Raw genomic sequence first — 19977 nt, forward strand, 5'->3', positions numbered from 1 at the left:
CTTTATTTTCTATAAAAAAGAGTGAGGGCCTCTTGTGGTTTGGGTATGAATGGTGGAGTCTTGTGTAAATTTGTAATGATGGAGTAGGAGTTATTTTCAAAATGGACAGATTTAGTCGTAAGCACTGTGTCGTTGGTCAACTTTCATTCATTTTTATGAAAGAACTTTTGTCCCATTTCAACAACTAATTCCACTCACAACCTCTCTCCCTGCCCCACTGTCCCCCTAAACAACTTTGTTTTTTCTTTGTTTTTTAGTTGAAACTTGTTTTTTTTTTTCGGGTTATTTTCTTAATGACCCCCAACTTTGTGACCAGCTTCTCGTTTGACCCCCTACTTTACGAGAAATACCCATATGACCCCCTTCTGTTATAACACCATTACTCTCTCTCTTCCATTTTTTCTCTCTCCTCCAGCATGTTTTCTCTCTCTGCCACCTCGTTAAAACCAGCCACATCATCGTCTTCACCGACAGGGTCGCCGACCGGCGACCTTCAAACATTTTTTTCTCTCTCTTTCTAAAAAAAAAATTTTTTTAAAAAAAATTCTCACTCCTCTCTCTCTCTAAACTCCGGCGAAGGGAGACCTTCGCCGGAGTTTAGAGAGAGAGAATTTTTAAAAAAAAAAAATTTTAGAGAGAGAGAAAAAAAAAAGTTTGAAGGTCGTCGGCCGGAAATTTGGCCGGTCGGCGACCCTGCCGGTGAAGACGATGATGTGGCTGGTTTTAACGAGGTGGCAGAGAGAGAAAACATGTTGGAGGAGAGAGAAAATAAATAGAAGAGAGAGAGTAACGGTGTTATAACGGAAGAGGGTCATATGGGTATTTCTCATAAAGTAGGGGGCCAAGCGGGAAGCTGGTCACAAAGTTAGGGGCCATTAGGGAAATAACCCTTTTTCTTTTAAATCTAAACCACTTTGTTGATTCGCTTGTTTACTCAAATTACTTCTGTTTTTGCTGAAATGTATCACAACATTAATACAAAACGAGTACAACATTAGTCCACAAGAGAATAGGGAAAGAGTCTCAAATTCGATTACAATTATGAGTCCGAGTCCATTTAGCTAATTTGTCTACTTGCACATTGTCTTTCCTCCCGATGTGGGTGAAGAAGATGCCTTTGAAGCTCTTGGTGGTCTGTCGGATGTTTTTGTTGTGGATTTGAGTTTGCCATAGGATGGTTGAGGGCGAGTTGCAAAGGTGATCTATCATGCTTTCGTTATCACTTTTGATGTGAAGGTATTCGATGTTCCATTCCAATGGCCATGTTATGGCTCGAAGAATAGCTTTGCATTCACATTTTTTCGAATTTCTGCTTCGAGTGATGTTTGTTATGGCCGCTTTGAAGCGATATTAAAATAAAAAATGGTATAACTAATTCCTGCTATTTCCGTCATGGTTTTAAAGGACGCGTCAGTGTTTACTCTAAGTACTTGAGTATTCCTGAACGAGGAATTGGATTTTCACATGTCCAGGCTTTTAAACAAGGACCAGTATGTTTCTTATGAAATATAGATGTAAATTTTTATTTTCTCAAGAAAATTAATTTATATAGTAGTGCGAAAATCAACTTCTCGTGGTAGTTGATTCCTTGGCCAAGACGGGTAATAAAGTTACCTACTCCCCCAATAAAATCAATTTCTCCCTCTTTCTATATCTCTCTCTCCCAGGGGTGGCCCTGGGCCAAAACGTCGTTTCGGACCACCGGCTTTTAGGGGCCACCAAGATATTAATTTCTTTAAGAAATATATAAGAAGCCCAACTCTCTAAGAAAATTATGAGGGCCCATTTAACAAATGTTAAGTAAAAAAGGCCACCAAATTTGATGATTTTTAAATGGATGGTGGCCCCAACAGTTTGTTTGACTTATGAAACAAAAATGCTTTTTAAATATCCAAATCATGAAATCCCAATATCATTTTCTTTTCGTCAAGCTAAAGTGTCAAACCGAACTGTTTATTCAATTTCTAGAAAACAAGTCTACTATTTTTTAAGTTAGTTATTCAATTTCAGAAGTACAAAGATATCCGTTTGAGTTAAAAAAGGTTAAAATCCCAAGATGATGGTGATTTGAGATATTCATGTGGCTTGGAACATTTTTTAAGCATAATGAGTCATATGACACAGACGGACTAGACTTATTTTCTGAACTGAAAGTGTTGAAGCGTCTTTTACCAAATGAGATCAAAAGACCAATTGAAGTGCTAGATTTTTTTTGAAGATATGAAAGGTTGTTACCCAAACAGATGGGTTTCTCATAGAATTATGTTAATGATACCAGTTACCGTTGCCTCTGCAGAAAGAAGTTTTTCTAAGTTGAACAAAATTTCAGTGATTGTAATTATAAAAAAACTATTTTGTTATATAAATATGATGAAAATATTTTTGCGGTACTTACGGTTTTCATGTAACACATTTATACGTTTTACAATTTGATAGAAGGGACCACATTCTCAGACCTCGCTTCAGGCCATCGAAAAGTCAGGCCGATCCTGCTCTCTCCTTCTAGATAAGTAAAAGATAAGATTTGACTAAGAAAGATATACTTTTTGTTGTTGTATATATGAAAGAAGGAAATTTTACGTGGAAGGAAAAGAATCATCCCTTTACATCAACATAGATAACTAGAAGGATCTAAAATTGAATATGTGGAATTTTTTATTCCTTTTTGTCTCTATAAACACTTCATGAACCACCAACTTTTCATCTTTTTCTTTGTTTCTATTAAATTTTCGGTTGAAGCTTTAAAGAGAGAGAAAAAAATCACCAGCAATGATGATGATGATGATGTTGGTGGCGACAGGGAAGAAGAAGATACGATTGAATTTTTTTGTATTAAAAAACACCAGCAATGGCAGTCTAACCGTTGCCCTTCCCAACAATCTATTATATAAAACAGAAGGGAAAACGATGACTGGGACAAACATCCTTATTTAATTATGCATATTGTCTAGAAGTCCTCCTCAAAATTTAAAATATAGTCCTTCGTAGAAATAAAGTTACCTATTTAAAAAACAATAATCTTTTCCTTCTTAGAAATAAAATAACTAATTTAAGAAAAAAAAGAAACAAAATAAATTTCAATCATAATTTATAATAAAATCCCTTTAAAAAATTTTATGTTAGCCCCTCGATCTTTATTTCCTCCTCTTTCTCATTAAATAGATTTCTTTATTAACAGTAAAATCTAGATACCATTTAGATCTTCCCCATTTATACCCCTACTCCAACTCTAAAGAGTAGATTTTATGTCTTCTACGAGATCCTCAATTCTAGCTACTTACCATTTGAAGATTTCACCCTTCCCCTCCTTCCACAAGCATCATAACTCATAAGATGGCATGAGGAATGATTCCACATCATAATCTCTTCCAATACATAGATTATAGGTCAAGACAAATTTTATTATGTAGATTATAAACAGATAAATCACATCATGAATTCGAGTGAAAATATATTTTGTATTAACAATGAGTCAAATCTTGTGCTAATAAATTACTTTAGGCAAGAACAAGATCTACCATTGTAATTGATTTAACTTTCATCTATCATCTTCAATTTTCACGTTAATATATGAGCGTATTTTTGTTAACGTTGCTATCTTACAAGAATCTTCAGAGAATATGAAAGTTGAAAGCTGCAAATATTAGGCAGACAGTAAGAATTCGAGAATTTCGTGACAATATTTTCAAATGGTTGACTTCGTAGTTTTCTTTCGTTTTAAGTGTCTAATAGTAATACAAAGTTTTATTTTTGAGTTTGTACACACTGTACGACGCCAAATTTCTCTTAGAAGGATTTAAATTTATTCTTCTAGCTTACTATCCTTTACATTTGTTATTTTCTAAATTTATATAAAATGTCTTTAGATTATGGTGCTACTACATATGATTGAGGCAAACACATATAAACATTTCCTTTTTAATGTTTATTTCGTATGTAATATTTTATTATTTGTATGCAATTAATTAGATTTTTCTAAATTTTGAATTTTTAGTTCTTTCCTATGTTCTAGGAATTTCTGTGATGTTTTTTTTTGTTTAGTTTAATGTAATTTTTTTATATGATAATTTTAATTCATACAATGTTATATCTACTAAAGAAAGTGAAACAGTGAATGACATCTTCTTTATCATATTGAAAAACTCGCTTCATTTTAGAACGTATTATATCTCAATACTTAAATAAGTCATTTTTTTTGTTTATGTTCATCGAATATATATTTTCAAACAAAATAAATTTCAAGGGTTAAAAAAAGAAATTAAAATCTCCCTCTCTCAATAAAATAATAACTAATTTAAGAGAAAATAAACAAAAAAGTAATACAAAAAAATAATAACTAATAAAAATCTCTCTCAATAAAATAATAACTACTTAAAATCTCCCTCTCAAGTGTCCGTGCCCTAGGGCACGGGATATACCCTAGTCCTTTGTAGCGACAAGAAAGAGCAAGGGAAAAAATAAGGAAACTTTTGACATAAACTGTAAACAGAAAAAGAAATCATTGACGGTTTAGTTTGACTAATGAGATCGGGATCTTAGGGGCCAAATTTGAATCCTAGACAAATATGAGAACCAAATTGAAATTAACCCAATAATTAATGGGTTCTTTAGGGTTCCCCATTTGCTACGGAATCGTCAGGTGTTTGATCGGCTGTCTGGTCAAATAATCGCCGACATTGGTCTTCGTCTTACTTTACTTCTGCCATCTTGTCATTATCCAGACTTCCGCACTAGTGTGAGTGTGTGATTGACTACAGAGTCGAGAGATTTTTCATTCAAACTTCAGACTCAGACACCAACCCAATTACCCACCAACCCTTTTTCAATTAGTGTTTTGTCCTTCCCTTCTCTACAAAAACCAGAGTTTTAGAGAAAGAGAAAGATAGAAATGGAGTATGATAGGATTAATAAAGTTCAGGTATAAGCTTTCTTATTCTTTCTCCCTTTTATCCTAATAAAAGAAAAAAAAAAAGATTAAGTAAAGATAACTCTTCTTTTATTATCCAAACTTCATGAAGCTTCTAATTTTACAGTTGTTTTTAGCAATTGAAACATCTCACATTTGAGTTTTGTGGTATCACTTTCTTTCTTCTTATTGATGTCTCTTAACAGTCTCTATGTAATTGGGTACTTGTTTTTGGTTTGTATGTAGTTTGCATGTAAATTTCAGAGGTTGGTACTTGGGTTTGAAAGATTTTGATTTGGGTTGTTTTTTTTTGGGGGGGATTTTAATTGCAGAGTGGAATAATTTCTCCTAGTAAACTGAGGTTGAAACTAATTGGAAGTCCTAACAAAAGAAAGGATGGATCAAAGAATAACTCTGCTAGGACATCTCCAACCAAGTTTGATGAAGTTGATTTTGTTAAAAATGGCCTCCTATCATATGTTAATGGTGGAGATTTTGTGGAAGAAGGTATATATCCCTTTACCATTTTACATTGTTCTACTGAAAATAGACCTTTCATTTTTCTCCTTGGTTCTTGAACTTTAGTATAATGAAGTATCTAGAAATTCTATATATTTTCGTCAATTTTAGTGCTATTGTTAAGATCAAGTCATAATTATATAGCTGTCTGAGCTTAAATTAATAGTTTTTGGTTTGGGATACATTTTTATCTCTTTTCAACTTGATTTTCTTATAGGTAGTGCAGAAGATGTTAAGGGTGATTCTTCCCTTTATACGAAACCTTCGAACTCAGAATCTTCATCTGTGAAGTATGGGGTTTCCCATTCTTGTGAGAGCACGGGGAGTTACTCGAGGCAAAACGATACATTGCCGAAGGAGTTTAGAGACGTGGATCATGCTAAAATTCATCAATTGTCAAGGAGTAGTGGTGGGAATAACTTAAGCACAGTTCATCCAGTGAGATCTCATGAAGAAGATAATCTTGATTACGACAGCAATGCTAGTTCATCAAGTTTTGAGTTTCATAATAATGGGCAGCAGAGATCTAACCAAAATCAGGCTCTACGAACGTGCTCGCGATCGCTACCGTTCAAATGGAATGATGCTGAAAAATGGATAGTGAACAGGCAAAATGGACTTCATAAGCATCCAAAGAGGAACACTATGTCAGAAAGTCAAGTGAATCGGCAAACATTGGCCCATTCTGTCAGGACTGCTCCCCAGCCTTCAAATTTGAATTCTATAACGACAAACTTGTGTTCAACAAACTTACAAAGAGGATCGGAGAAGTTCTCTTTTGCTCCTTCTGAGGTTTCTCCAATTTCTGATGCAGCAAGCAAGGACTTGAATGAAGTGGATCACAATAGTATCCCGAGGCACACAACAGATGTTCCATGTAAGATCTTGTCTAGCTTGTACTGGTAGATTATAAAATGGATGATTTGAGAGATCCATTTTATATGTTTCTTCTCGGGTCATTATCTCTTTCATTATACTATCTAGTACCATGAGAACATTATGTTAGTTTTCTTCCAATTTATCTTACTAGGGTTGATATGCCGTTTATAGTTTTGTTTCTTATCGTTCGAGTTCGTTACTAGATAATTCAATGCTTAATTGATGCAGTTCCAAACGTAAGGTCTGTGTCAATGAGAGACATGGGAACTGAAATGACTCCTGTGGCTAGCCAAGAGCCTTCAAGAACTGCAACTCCAGTTGGGGCAACAACCCCAATTAGGAGCCCGACTGCTTCGATGCCATCAACCCCTAGACTAGGTGCACCTTCGTCAACCCCTGCTGATATTTTAACTGATGATGAAACTTTTGTGGATAAAAAACGCAACGACAATAAATTATCGGAGCAAGACTTGCATGTTAAGACGAGGAAAGAGATTGTAGCTCTTGGTGTCCAACTCGGTAAGATGAATATTGCTGCTTGGGCTAGTAAAGATCAGAAGGAGAATAGTGCTTCTCCTAAAGAAACCCTTGCTGAAGAGCAATGTGAAAATATCGAGTTTGCAAATCGAGCAGCTGCATGGGAGGAGGCTGAAAAATCTAAACACGCAGCTCGGTAAATAGCTCCTTCTAAGTCCTCATATCTTTGAGATTATCATGTTTGAAGTTTCTTTATGTTGATGGAAATTAAATAATGAGTGCTGAAAAAAAATTAATTTTGTTTTTATTCTGAGATAAGTGTTTAAATATTTCAGTTATAGACGTGAAGAGATTAGAATTCAAGCATGGGAGAGTCGTCGTAAAGCAAAAATAGAAGCGGAGTTGAGGAAAATAGAGGTACCTCTCGCTCTCTCTCTCTCTCTCTCTATCTATCTCTCGCTCTATTGTCGACATTAATTTTGCGATAATGTAAGATCAAGTTCTTAGAATTGCAAATATAGTCATATTGTTGGATCGCATCTGAACTCATTGATTTACAATTTTAGGCCGAAGCAGAGAAAATAAGAGCTAATGCTCAAGAGAAGTTGAGGAAAAGAACATCCGTTACTAAAGAACAAGCCAAACAAAAACAGGCTGCTGCAGAGGCTGAAAGAAATCAACAAGCTGCGAAGACATCAGCAGAAGCCGAGTATATTCGTCAAACTGGGCGAATTCCGCCATCCCGTTTGAGTTGCTGTAATTGGTTTTTGTAAAGTAGGAAACACAAACTGTGAATTATAAGTGGTATTGCCAGGGCCTCCTCCCTTTTCTTCGTTACTTTAATTTCCTTCTTAGAATTGATTGATCGACACTACGAATGTTGAATTTCAGAATGGAGAGCTTGTGCTATGTACATAAAAAAAAATGAATAAATAAATACTCGTTGCCCGATATCCGTCCTAGTGTTTGGACTGCTTAAATCGAAATTGTTGATACTGAAAACAGAAATTGAAGTTTACTTTGAACTTCCAGAAGCAAAAGTGAGATGTTCATTGCCACTGAAAGGTATTTTTTCAAAGCTATGGTTGACAATTTAGAGGTTCTGAGCCAAACTTGAATCAGTTTTTCTTTTTTGTCGAAAAATAAAGAAGCAAAAATCACTCTCTTTTTTGTCGAAAAATAAAGAAGCAAAAATCACTCTCTTCTCCATCACCGACAAAGGGGAAGGCTGACTAAGGGTTTCAGATCACCCTCCTTGAGGTTGCCCCCTTAGATTGGGATACTGTTAGAGCATTTCCAATGGACACTCAAACTTTAAAACTTAAAGAGTGACTTAAGATCTTTATAAAAACTCTCTACTCAATTATCTCTTATCTCTCTCTACTTGGTTATCCCTATAAACAAATCAGATCTTCTGCAACTAAACTAAAGGAGAAGTTTACACTAACACGAATGATATTGATGAGGTAAAACTTTTAAGATTATTTTTCTACAGTTTACCAAAAACATGGTCTAACACTAAAACAGAAGATAGCAAGCTGTTATCAGAAACCCATTATCTTCATGAAATAAAGTTTTGCTTAAATATACTTGGATCTTATATATACTTCAAGTTTTGCTTAACCATACTTGGATCGTATTGAACGTGGGAAATAGTATGTATCACATTACAAGTACAATATAGTTAGCTATTACAGATACATGGCAGTCTGGTTGCATCATGAAGAAGGTTTGGACTTCCAAGACCACCAACAGTACAATAACATACAACAACATACAACAACATTTTATCTTATCACATGAGAAATCTCATTTGCGACGTGACCCCACTGGTCATATTTCTGGAATCGACATGATTTCCATACTCATCATCACAGCCACCTGAAAGCTTCTGAACTGAATTCAGAACTTCAAGGTCTTGATTCCCCATCTGCTGGACCTCTTCCGGCGACAATATTTTTATACACCACACACTGTTTACAAACTCCCTGCAAGAAGCAACAATATCCTCAAGTGACTCAGAACATTAGCGCTCTTATTTTGTAGTTGTTCAAACTTCAAAGTTCAAACCATCACAATAAAATAGAAATTTACAGTACCTAGTATCACCAGCTCAAATTAATTTAATCAACCGCTTGTTAGGTCAAATAAAGTGCGGAGGTTGGGCTCTTCCAATATGTCCTCTTCTTATGCCCTTTTAATTAATAGGTGTTGGATCTAAACCGATGTAAGAGTTCTAACTCTCGGTTAAAAGTGGCAAGTATTAGTGACTTGACATTGCTCCAAGAGTACATGTTGGAATACATGAGAGGAATGAGAGGAATCTAGGGTAAAGGGAACTCGAGTCCCCTGACCAAAATTAATCTGCATCTTTCATATATGATACATTGTAAGATGTGGGATACTACTCAACTAGGCTTATACAATTTTCTGCACTATTTTAATGGATTTGATCTTTGCCATGCAAAAATGTTAAGTGGTCCAACATCACGATGACTCTAGAATATCCTACATTTGGATGATTAAGTTTCTTAAAGATGGAGTTCCAGGAGAAATTAGGTAACAGCTTCTGCTAAACGAAAAATTCATAGTGACGCAATTTCGAAGTAGTACTTACTGCCAAGGGTCATCGCCAAGGAGAAGAACATCACTCTCCCTGTCGACAAATACAAGCTGCCAGCCTGATCTTAAAGGATCCTCCAACTGGCCTTCAAGGCCAAACATTCGTGCAAGCTCACCACGTAGTTCATGATAGCTGCTAAACCTAGTTATGTCCAACGATCTCCCGAAGGACCCTGACTTGTGAACCTGTGATCAGAGGTATCTATATGAGTGATTAAAATCTATAAACATCTATAAAATTCTATATCATAACTAGCGGAGTCCATAAAAAAAATGCAGTACCTTAATGTCTCAAATCACAACAGCTGTAAAAACGAATCAGGGAAGGATCAAAATCAAAATAACATGATATCTATATAGTTTAGACATTTTCTTCATTTGATTGAATTAGAGTTCACGAAATAGCTTGGATTAGACATGGGACGGCTGAACCCTAGAGTTGAGCAAGGTTGATTTAGCTTCTACTTTTGAGTTGTTATTTGTTTCTAAAAAGAGAAACTCTCCTTTCTTTTAATTCCAGAGTGTAATTCAATAGTTATTTCAATTTCAATTCTTTATTCATATTTGATTACTGTTAAGAATTTGTTGTTGTCGACATGTTGAAGTTTCCACCGAGTTTACATTAAGTACCTCCAACAGAACCCGGTAACCCAATTCGCTGACGTGCACATGTCAATTATACTAGTTCCGGAAGTTAAAAAGACGGACCAGGAAAGAGAGAATGGAAAACCAGATCAGTGTCTAGTTCATATTTTTAAAATATTAAATATGACAAGCTCACGGTAGAGCTAATAGCTTACCATGCATGTGTAACACTGACAGCAAGCGAGTGAAGCAGACATTTACCGATACAAGATACACATACTATATATATGGGGTTAAAACAAATACTAACCTTCACAAAGGTTCTCATTGGCGGGTTGACTTGCCCCATGTTGTCCGGTGACTGCAAAAAACCCGACTCATCTAAGCAACTGGAAGTGGTCATGTCAGGGACCTCAGGGTTCATTGGGAAACCAAAGCCTGAAGGACTCAGATAGTTAGAAGCAAACGGTGAAGTTGAATCAGTTTCGCTGCGAATGACGTTATGGTTGGACATTCCATGTTCCCCAAAGAGAAGATTATTTTGGGGACCGGTGCTACCCTCTTCATCCAGTGAGCATTCTCTGCCAGGAAATGGGGGTAACGAGATAGCACTTTGAGATTCGTTTGACGGCCGTGTCCCTAGTAGATCTGCATGGGGTAGATCCCTCTGAGGTGCTACAGAAGGAAGCAGAGATTCAACTGCAGCTAGCTTGGATGGCCAGCCAGCAGAAGAAGTTGCAGGCAAATTGAGTAGGTGAGATGCTTCTTCCCGGGAGAATGAACCCAAAAGACTATGTAGAGGTGAAACCATAGATGCTCCAATGGAGTTACTATTTGACTCTGGAAAGCTCTGCTTCTGGCACGTTGAAGAGACTGTCTGTAAAGATGTAGTATGGGACTTACAAGCTGAGGAAAGCTGAGACAGGGCAGAAACAACAGTTGGGATCTGTTGCTGATCTGGAGTTTGCTGCTGTTGTTGTGTTTGTCTATGACATTGTTGATGACTGAATGAATGGTGCTTCAACTGTTGCTGATCTGTAATTTGTTGTTCCTGCAGCAGCTGCTGCTGTAGTTGTTGCTGATGGAAGTGTTGATCATTGAACGAATGGCTGTGTTTCAATTTTTGCTGATCAAGAATTTGTTGATGCTGTTGTTGTCGCTGCTGCTGACAAAATTGTTGATCATTAAACGAATGACAGTTCTTCAATTGCTGCTGTACAAGCTGAGCCTGAACTTGACCATGTGCCTGTGCCTGTGCCTGTGCCTGTGCCTGAGCCTGTGCATGAGCCTGAGCCTGGGACTGGACCTGTGCATGAGCCTGAGCCTGGGCCTGTGCATGAGCCTGAGCCTGGGCCTGTGTTTGAGATTGAGTTTGAACCTCAGACTGTGGACCGGAGTGGATCTTAGCACTGTTGCTGCTTTGAAAAAAGGCGCTATGAGCTAGAGAATGAGCCTGAGCGAGCATCTTAGTCTGGCCTTGATCATGAGCTTGAGACTGTGGCAGAGGCTGGATCTGGGTACCATTAATGCTTTGACGAAACGCGTTTTCAGATTGAGGAAGCGGTAGGTTCTGAGTCTGCATCAAATCGGAAATATTAAGCACACTTGGTTGCTGGAATTGGAGAAGGGATGCTGGTCCCTGTTTAGAAAGATCAGTAGTCCTCATTTCCTGAAGTGCTGCTGCAGCCATTGCTTGATACATGTCAGGTTGCATACCAAGCATGGAGGCATCAACCCGTGGCTGCAACCAGGGCGAAACTCCAATACCCTGGAAATTCAGAGACTGGATTCCCCTGTCATCTCTATCTCCACGGAGCCACATCAGAGGCGAATTAAGTCTCAGATCATCATCCGTGCCTGTACAAAATGGACAGTGGACATCAGAGGCGAATTAAGTCTCAGATCATCATCCGTGCCTGTACAAAATGGACAGTGGACATCAGAGGCGAATTAAGTCTCAGATCACCATCCGTTCCTGTACAAAACGGACAGTGGTTTCAAAAACCTCTTTCTAACAAAGAACTGAGACAGTCAAAGCAATAATACTTGCCATTTGACTCTCAGAGAATAGTAATCTTACCATGAAGAGAGGGTAGTCCTGACATCCATGGGCGCTTAAGTCTGAACGGGAATGGGGATGGGTACATCGGAAATGTTGTCAGCGGTTCAATCTCCCAGAGAGATACTCTAGGTTGTCTCTCCCCTGCAGTAGATTCGTCCCAACCAACCTACAACAGTTGATACAGAGTATGGTTTACATTTTCGGAGGAAAAATCTCATTTTTCATGCAGAAAGTCAAACCGAAAACAGCATGAAGTTCTTCCAGTCAAAGATATACAGACCTTCACAGACCGCCAATGTGAATTTGGCCAACGAACAAGGTCCAAGTCACTTACACCAGTAATGGTACCCATATACCTAGAGACACATAAATCTGTAAGTACAGGTATTGTCTGTACAGAAAAACTTCATATTAATTTTTTTCTTCAAGTGAAGGAAAATAACAACTTGTGGGCAAAGCAATCGTGGCATTTCATGAATATATAAAAATCTGATGTCCAAGTCAACCTTCGCTGCCATATTCAGTATTTCCCGACTTGGGAGTAATACAGATTGTAGATGAACATAATTATCTCTAAATCAATCCAAAAATTAGGTGACTAGTTCAGAGTTCACTAAATGAGTAAATTCCCATTTCATTTATTTCAATGTATCTACTAATTTGAAGAAGCAGAACATAGTCAAGTAGCACCATAAGCATTTGCATTATCTTAAAACATTTCCCATGAACAACCTATTCAAATGATCTACAGCATCGAGCTATCTCAGATTCCATCTGAAGCACCAAAATTTTCTAGGTATGCAACCATCAAAAGGATCGATATTTTACAACCTGTATTAAAAACTGCCCTTCAAACTATTGGAAACCTAGATTGCATATGCAAAAAACTCTAATCATAGCAAATGAGATATACCGACGAACAGTGGACTCTTCAGTCTCAAACAGCATCCGGAAGCGCATGCCAACAGACACTCGTGTGTGATAGACGGCTTTCGCAAACCTAGTTAGAGGTATGACGAACTCTGAAGGACTAGCCCTGAAAGTAACATAACACTAGGTGAGTAAACAATAGAAAATACAATATGCTATTTTATTGATCGTAAGGAGTACTACCTTGGGTTATAAAATATAGTGAACCGGCTATTTGTAGCAGCTGCATGCGCCGCTGCAGCAAGGAGCCCTATGTGCATGCTGTCACTTGATAAAACTGACGAAGGCATGACAGTTTGTGGCCGTTGAGCGCGCCGGATCCCCAGGAATAATTGATTCTTTTCATTCCTTATTTTAATAAACATGATTTAGGATCAAATGATGTCCATATACATTAATACATTATACAGAGCCCTCACAAGAAAATAGGTGGGTGGTTAACTAGCATATGCCATACATATTGGGGGAACCAAAACCCAAGCGTTAATAGGCCTTGTAGTTCATATCTTATACTTATCATTGTACTAAATGAATCTTTGGTTCACGAGATTCTTTGAAAATTGAAACCACAATTCATGGATAAGCACTCACAAATCCTTTAGCACCATATGCAAGGTTTAAGGTAACTCCTACCCAAAATTCTTTTCAGATGAAATAAGTATTATTCGAGTGAAAATAATAAGATAAAAAATGTAGAGGCAATAATAAATAAAAGAAATAATACTATGCAGTATGCACCCCCTACCAGATAAAGAGGACAGAGTCACCAGCAACAAGTCTTTTTGCACTTACAAAAACGCTCCACCCAGTGGTGAGGAGATGCCTTTTTGGCTGACCTGCATCAGATTAATCGAACATGAAAAATCAATTCAACCTTTTATGCAGGTTTCAACTGGTTCAGGAACCAGCAGATCCGAAGCTAACAAAAATCACCTATTGTTAAAACATCAAAAGATGAATAGAAATTGTGTTTTCCCTAAGATGTAGAACGAAGTGGAGACAATACATGACATTCAAGACCTAATGGTATTATGGTAATCAATGTCTTTATCATTGTTACTAAAATGCGAGTTCTATTTTAGAAACAAGGAGTTCATTTAAGGAATTCCCCTCCCCCTTCCACCATTTATGTCCATTCTTTGAATTGAGATCTAGAGGTTAATTAAGGTCTAACAGCAGTATTGCAAAGAACTAGTCTCAAGGCACCAAAGAGTTCAGCTTCAGAAAAAAAAATCAACCTGAGTTCAAAACTTACGTCTACCCCTACTTCGGAGTCATGAGTGGTATAAAATAGAGATACAAATGAATGTAGTCACGAGCAGAAGAGAATTCCTAGCAACGTGAAGCAATAAGAGACTAGCCAGCTCGTAATCACCTAAACAATTAATTGTTCTTTCTTTCTTCAGTATCATCGTCTTATTTTCGTTCCCCGTAAACAACATTGTGGCAGATCTATTTTGTCGCGGTTTGGTGACATTTTTAAGCACAATTTATATCTCCTATGCAAAATGCAGCAACATGTTACAAGGACAGACACCAACCTAGTGAAAAGTGACCTCGTATTGTTTTACATTTACACTCTGATATTGGATATTTCCCAATTACTAAGTAATGCTTCAAGTAGTAACTTAATGAATACTTGGAGGATCCTAAGACTGACGCATCAAGTAAACCTCCGTAACCCAATTCATTTCATATTTGGTGCTAAAAGTAGTAAGCGATGGAAACTTTATTAAATGAACTCCAAAGTTATTTAATAGGGGTAACAAGTCCATCACCATTTATTAGGAAATTTTCACATCGCGAATAGTTATAAGTAGGATGTGATCAACTAAGCTCACCCTATAACCACCATTAGGATTGAGAGCACTCTAAATGATAACCAATACCGGAAGTACATAATCCTGTAAGTGTTACAAGTTCTCCTCAGCAACTAGTAAGCTCAGCATCTTATATCTAGTTATTAAGAGTTAAAGACATCTTTTCGTCCAACAACTATACTCTTAGTTTTCACATTTTAGTTTTCCCTTATCGTTATTGAATCTCAACTAAGCCTTCTTTTACAATCCCTTTATAGGCATGGCAAGAGAACACTCTCCAAAACGAATGCAGCTAACGACACCTGAAACGTCAATTGAGAACCAGGTACCAATTGTGTACCATCATAGCCGTCAGCAGATTTGAACTTACTGCCTTACTGGATAGACAATTTTTGGAATTCACTTCTTGTGCGAAATAACTCAAAAGTTTAATTAATCCAAGTAATTAATATAATTGAACGTGAGATTCTGGCTTTCAAGAGCTGGCAGAATAAGTTACACGGAACACCATGGAGGTACAAAATTATAAGGTAAGAAAGAAAACTTACCGCGAAAAATATGCCTGAACTTCCATTCATTATCATGGAGATCCCTGGCAATCAACTCTTGCGCTGGAGGCTGCTGTGAGAAGTCCTAAAGAAGAAAACACCTAATCATAAGAATACCGTTATATTGATTGTGAGCAGAGTAAGGGAGAAAATCTAAAGAATCACAGAAGCAAGGAACGGAGTCACTGAACGGCAAGTGTACCATACCAAAGGAGGAAAGACTTTCTCAGCTGCTCGTCGAGGAACAGAGAAACCACCATGGGTACTTGTATCACTGGCGGTCAATGTTTTACAAAAATAATTTGTTGGCTGTTTGCTGGCGATGCCTAACTCAGCAGGTAGGAAAGCATCTTTTTGCTCTTGCTACAGATATCAGGTTAGAAAGTCCCAAAGATCATGAAGACCAATCAAAACAGAAAGCAAGGCAAAATGGTTACCGAGCTCAATGGTTGCAGAGTCATCTGAGCATATACTTCGTCTGTTTCCACATCTGCCTGAAAATTGTCAGATTGTGAGACTGATGATGCATCCTATAATACTGAATCAACATAAAATAGTATAGATGGGCATTACATGCATCGTCACATTGTGAAGCAGACAAATCAGTTGAGGAGACAAGCTTGGATAATTGGGGATATGAGCATCGATTTCCTTGTTTGTTGATGCAACAACCTGCACAAAAGATGATGCAAAATCCGTATATTTCATATCTTCGATTACATGCTAAAAGTATCATTTCTACTTGCTAAGTACAAATATTTGGTCATCTAAATCAAATTCTAAAAACCTGTGAGAGCGGTTTGCTGGACATCGGTAGGAGTATAATACTGTAAAATGTTGATGAAATATTAAAGATGAAAATAAACAATTTACCCAATAACTAGTTTTGGAAAGAAAAGACATGGTCCGGGCAGAGGGATTACTACCTAGGAGGCTAGGACACCTCTTTAACGGTTACAGAGGAAGTTCAACTAATGCAGACATAATCTAAAGCATCCACAGAGCAATTTGGATTTCTAACCAAAACAAAATTATAATTCTTTGTGACCAGAAAATTGTTCAAAAGTATGCAAGCAAGAACAGAGAGCTGTCAGCCTGTCTGCACACAGGATGAACAGAAATCAGATGCACTTGACCACTAAAACTCTTATGTGACGGCTGTTAGTGGTATTGACTCCACATCGTATTCATTTGAAGTTAAGACATTATTGAAACATACGAAATGCATATGTACCTGTTCACTGTGTCCCTGGGGAAAGTAGACCACACGGCTTCCACTAGCAGGTAGAGAAACAAGCGGCCCAGCACATGCATGCCAAAGCTCAGAATTTAGACATCTTCTCTCTCCTGTAAATATTCCAAAGTTTCACAAAGAAATATTTAATTACGATTCAAAATAATTAAAACCAAAGCTTGCACACCGCATGCACCAGGTAGTTTTGAGGATTGGGTCATAATAGTTGGACTATTGGAGGAAGTCTGAGAAGGCTTACAAGGAAAAGAAGAGAGGGAGGGCAATTAACCACCTAACAGATAAGAGACCTAAACCAATTTTGGAGCAACCGTGTCGTAGGAAAGTGCCTACCTATACCATGAGAGTCCGAAAAGCACGCAAAGGAGGGAATCACAAGTGTACAGGCAGTGTTTTAATTGTGATCCTATATAAATGTTGTCATCTGGGAAGAGTACTTGTTCACCATTTTAAATACAGGAAGCCTGAAGCCCTGAATTAATTCCATAATGTAGTACCCTGTCTAGTGAGCTATGACTTGCATAACCACATATACCAATTTATAGAAAAAAAAACAAGGGGTCTCTGGTTCATATTAAAGGAACACCGAAAAACTAGATTCACTTCAAAGTTCAACCAATCTCTGTTAAGCCCTGAAATTGTATGCCTCTCTGGGAGTTGCACTTCAGAAATTAAGTTTCAGATACTTCAAACTAGATGAGTTTTTTCTAACCAAATCTACGGATTTGTTACAGATAGCTGTTCGGCGAAGTGGGATAATAATAGACAATCTTACTTTTCCAGAGGCTTTCTAATTGTTTGCAACATCTGAAGAACACAATATGTGAAGGCTTTGGTATTGTATGGAAAACACAGTTTTCACTGTCATATCTTGCCACCTCGCAGTAGCCAATAACCGAGGGGAACCAAAAGAAGTTCGCAAAGTAATCTGGAATAAGATAACTCCACCAAGAGTCAATCTTTTTTAGTTTGGGCAGCTTCACGTCAAAAGATTCCAACAATAAGGAATATAATTAAGAGAGGATCGATATTAGTTAATAGATGCATTTTCGGCAAGTGTAACCTGGAATCAGGGAACTATTTACTTTTAAACTGGCCGGTTTCTTGGTTAGTGTGGGAATTTTTCTTAAATTCATTTAACACAGTGGGTGGTGGCATGCTCCACTGGGGACGGGTAAGGACCCCGGAGAAGGGTACGGATTTATGGAGGTGCATCCCTCACGCGATTTTTTGGGTTATATGGATATCAAGAAATAAAGTTAAACACAAGAACAAAAGATCGACAACATACTCTATCATACACCTGGTGCAAAGATTATTAGAGGAGTAGAGTGGACTAAATCATTACTATGGGAGAACTCCTGTAAATAGTTTTCTTCTTGATATATTTATTCAAAGTTTCAAAAAAAATCATTTAATCATTAAGAAGCGGATAGTTTGAAGAAATATACAAAGATAGAAATACAATTAACAGGATGAAACAATAAAACTTTATTATGTCAACTCAAGGCAAGAAATCTCACAACTCTAACAAGCAAGTAGCTTACCTTCCTGCGTCTGATTACTCAACCCAGAAGAAGAAGACGATAGCCTCATTATTAACCTCCCTAAGTATCGCTGCTAATTCAAGAAATGAACTGATTCCTTTGCTTCACTATCACCAAAAATTACCAAAGACTCATTTCTCTCTCTCTACAAGTATCGCCCTTGATGCCCAAATTAAAGTTCAACATAACTTCATCCAAAATCAGTTTTGCTAATAGAAATAATAGTTTTCAGCTTCATTCGTACCTTTTGACTTACACTAAACCTTAATACAAGATTTCAATCGTGAACAAAGAAATCACACTTTCCCAGCTGCTTTAACCTTCATCAGCTCCTAGGGTTACTGATAACTAAGAATTATTAAACGTTGAGCTTCTTTTGATTTTACTAACCAAAACCAAAATCAGTAACTATGAAACTCCCAAGAGATCTCCGGATCTCAGTCAAACTTTTTCATTGGCGTACTTGGACCAGGAGAAAAATAACTATTTAGCACAAGAAAGAAGTAAAAACTACGTTAACCTTTTTGAATCCGTAAAAGAAGTTGAGATGAAGAAGATTTGTTCCATCTTAAACCCTAGATACTCTTGAGATCTCCAATTTCAATACCGAGAAGAACTCTGGATTCGTAATTGTAGTAGTGAATCGAGTATGTGAAGCACAAATTCCAAATCAGAAACCAGGTTTCAGGTGATAATAATGAATTTTTTAAGCAGTAAACTTTCTTAATAATCAAAGGACTGAAAGGTTCGACTCTTTTTGCAGGTTTATTGCTTCTTTTCAAGAATCATACATTCTAGTGCTGCTACTATCTTATTAACTTCTCTTCCTATCTGGATACAATCAATCATACAACCGCCATTAATTTTTCTTGTGGTGGCTTTAAGGTGTAGAGAGAGAAAGGGGAAAGAGAAGAAAGATAATGCTTTATATGTATGTGTTAACGATTGAGAAGGACAAGCGGTGTGACCGCTCATAGTTTCTCTCTTCTAATAAGTAATATTTACGAAATGCTGTAATCCCTAAAGAACTTGACAAAAATAATACCCAATTGATGTGGCGAAATGGTTGAAATTTTGACCACGTCTCGGTCGTTGAGATGAACGGTCCAGATTGAATTTTCAAAAACCGTTACCTATGTATTTCTTTCTTCTTCGAATGAGAGTTTAGAGAGAGTAGGGGAGCTCGTAGCACAAACTCTAAGTTCAAGTAATGATTCAAATCCCACTCTAAACAATCTCTTTTAATTTTTTTCACCTTCTCTCTAACTTAGTCATTATCAATTTTGATGATATAAGTTCAAGTAATGATTCAAACAATTTGTTGTTAGTTGGGGAAATTTTGCCCTGGAAATCTATTTTGTCATACGAAGGTAGCCTAAAACCTTCATCTATACTCTGTAGTAAGTTTGGGTGGTAAAAAATGGTGATTATATATAAAACCTTAAAAATCCATAGCAAAAAACCCTAAAAATCCTAAACTCAATATCACAACAACTCTAATAAGACCTAGCCAATGAGTAGAAAAGATCTAAAAGTAGAGAGGAATCGAAGGTTAACGCTACTTAGTCGAGCTCCCGTACTATCTCTCCAATTTGATCGAATGAAGAGAAGAAAAGGAGCTCCCATACTCTATCTCTCTCTAAACTTTGAACTGGGGAGGAAAGAAATTCAATCTGGGCCGTTCATCTCAACGGTCGAGATGTGGTCAAAATTTCAACCCTTTCGCCACGTCAGCTGGGTATTGTTTTTGTCAAATTCTTTGGGGATTACAGCATTTTCGTAATATTTATTAATTACTATAATAATATTAATATTTAATTACCTAAACTA

General features: G+C 37.1%; 2 protein-coding genes across 5 annotated transcripts; one reads left to right on the forward strand and one right to left on the reverse strand.

Annotated features, from left to right (window-relative positions):
* The first annotated feature begins 4626 nt into the window (after nucleotides 1–4626).
* Nucleotides 4627–7731, forward strand: LOC147544162 (Remorin family protein). Of its 2 annotated transcripts, XM_086637163.1 has the most exons (7): nucleotides 4728–4918; nucleotides 5239–5413; nucleotides 5643–6302; nucleotides 6533–6977; nucleotides 7117–7198; nucleotides 7348–7596; nucleotides 7637–7731. In XM_086637163.1, exons 1-6 carry the CDS (start codon nucleotides 4889–4891, stop codon nucleotides 7552–7554), a joined length of 1599 nt encoding a protein of 532 aa, XP_086493289.1. In that variant the 5' UTR covers nucleotides 4728–4888; the 3' UTR covers nucleotides 7555–7596; nucleotides 7637–7731. The 2 variants fall into 2 exon arrangements, with proteins under 2 accessions (XP_086493288.1, XP_086493289.1); XM_086637162.1 differs by having other exon boundaries at nucleotides 4627–4918; nucleotides 7348–7731.
* A 663-nt stretch (nucleotides 7732–8394) lies between these two features.
* Nucleotides 8395–19157, reverse strand: LOC147544163 (auxin response factor 6-like). 3 transcript variants are annotated; one of them, XM_086637160.1, is made up of 15 exons: nucleotides 18392–19157; nucleotides 18148–18217; nucleotides 16583–16695; nucleotides 15922–16020; nucleotides 15786–15842; nucleotides 15556–15711; nucleotides 15349–15433; nucleotides 13726–13816; nucleotides 13164–13328; nucleotides 12964–13086; nucleotides 12331–12406; nucleotides 12069–12216; nucleotides 10299–11845; nucleotides 9399–9589; nucleotides 8395–8769 (listed from the first exon to the last, which is right to left on the reverse strand). In XM_086637160.1, exons 2-15 carry the CDS (start codon nucleotides 18194–18196, stop codon nucleotides 8577–8579), a joined length of 3093 nt encoding a protein of 1030 aa, XP_086493286.1. In that variant the 5' UTR covers nucleotides 18197–18217; nucleotides 18392–19157; the 3' UTR covers nucleotides 8395–8576. The 3 variants fall into 3 exon arrangements, with proteins under 3 accessions (XP_086493286.1, XP_086493285.1, XP_086493287.1); XM_086637159.1 differs by having other exon boundaries at nucleotides 18148–18254; nucleotides 18392–19112; XM_086637161.1 differs by having other exon boundaries at nucleotides 15786–15838; nucleotides 18392–19103.
* Nucleotides 19158–19977: the final 820 nt, after the last annotated feature.

The sequence above is a fragment of the Eschscholzia californica genome, unplaced genomic scaffold, assembly GCF_041429995.1.
Source record: "Eschscholzia californica isolate CP2 unplaced genomic scaffold, dmEscCali1.0.p SCAF_4, whole genome shotgun sequence".
Taxonomy (NCBI): Eukaryota; Viridiplantae; Streptophyta; class Magnoliopsida; order Ranunculales; family Papaveraceae; genus Eschscholzia; species Eschscholzia californica.

Excerpts from the sequence above, each read along its gene's own strand:
- LOC147544162 (XM_086637162.1), top strand. The coding sequence starts at position 4,889 with ATGGAGTATGATAGGATTAATAAAGTTCAG. Across the intron at positions 4,919-5,238 it reads ATAGGATTAATAAAGTTCAG|AGTGGAATAATTTCTCCTAG; the intron begins GTATAAGCTTTC and ends TTTTAATTGCAG. Across the intron at positions 5,414-5,642 it reads TGGAGATTTTGTGGAAGAAG|GTAGTGCAGAAGATGTTAAG; the intron begins GTATATATCCCT and ends ATTTTCTTATAG.
- LOC147544163 (XM_086637160.1), bottom strand. The coding sequence starts at position 18,196 with ATGAGGCTATCGTCTTCTTCTTCTGGGTTGAGTAATCAGACGCAGGAA. Across the intron at positions 13,817-15,348 it reads GTTCAGGCATATTTTTCGCG|GTCAGCCAAAAAGGCATCTC; the intron begins GTAAGTTTTCTT and ends AATCTGATGCAG. Across the intron at positions 11,846-12,068 it reads AGGACTACCCTCTCTTCATG|GCACGGATGATGATCTGAGA; the intron begins GTAAGATTACTA and ends CATTTTGTACAG.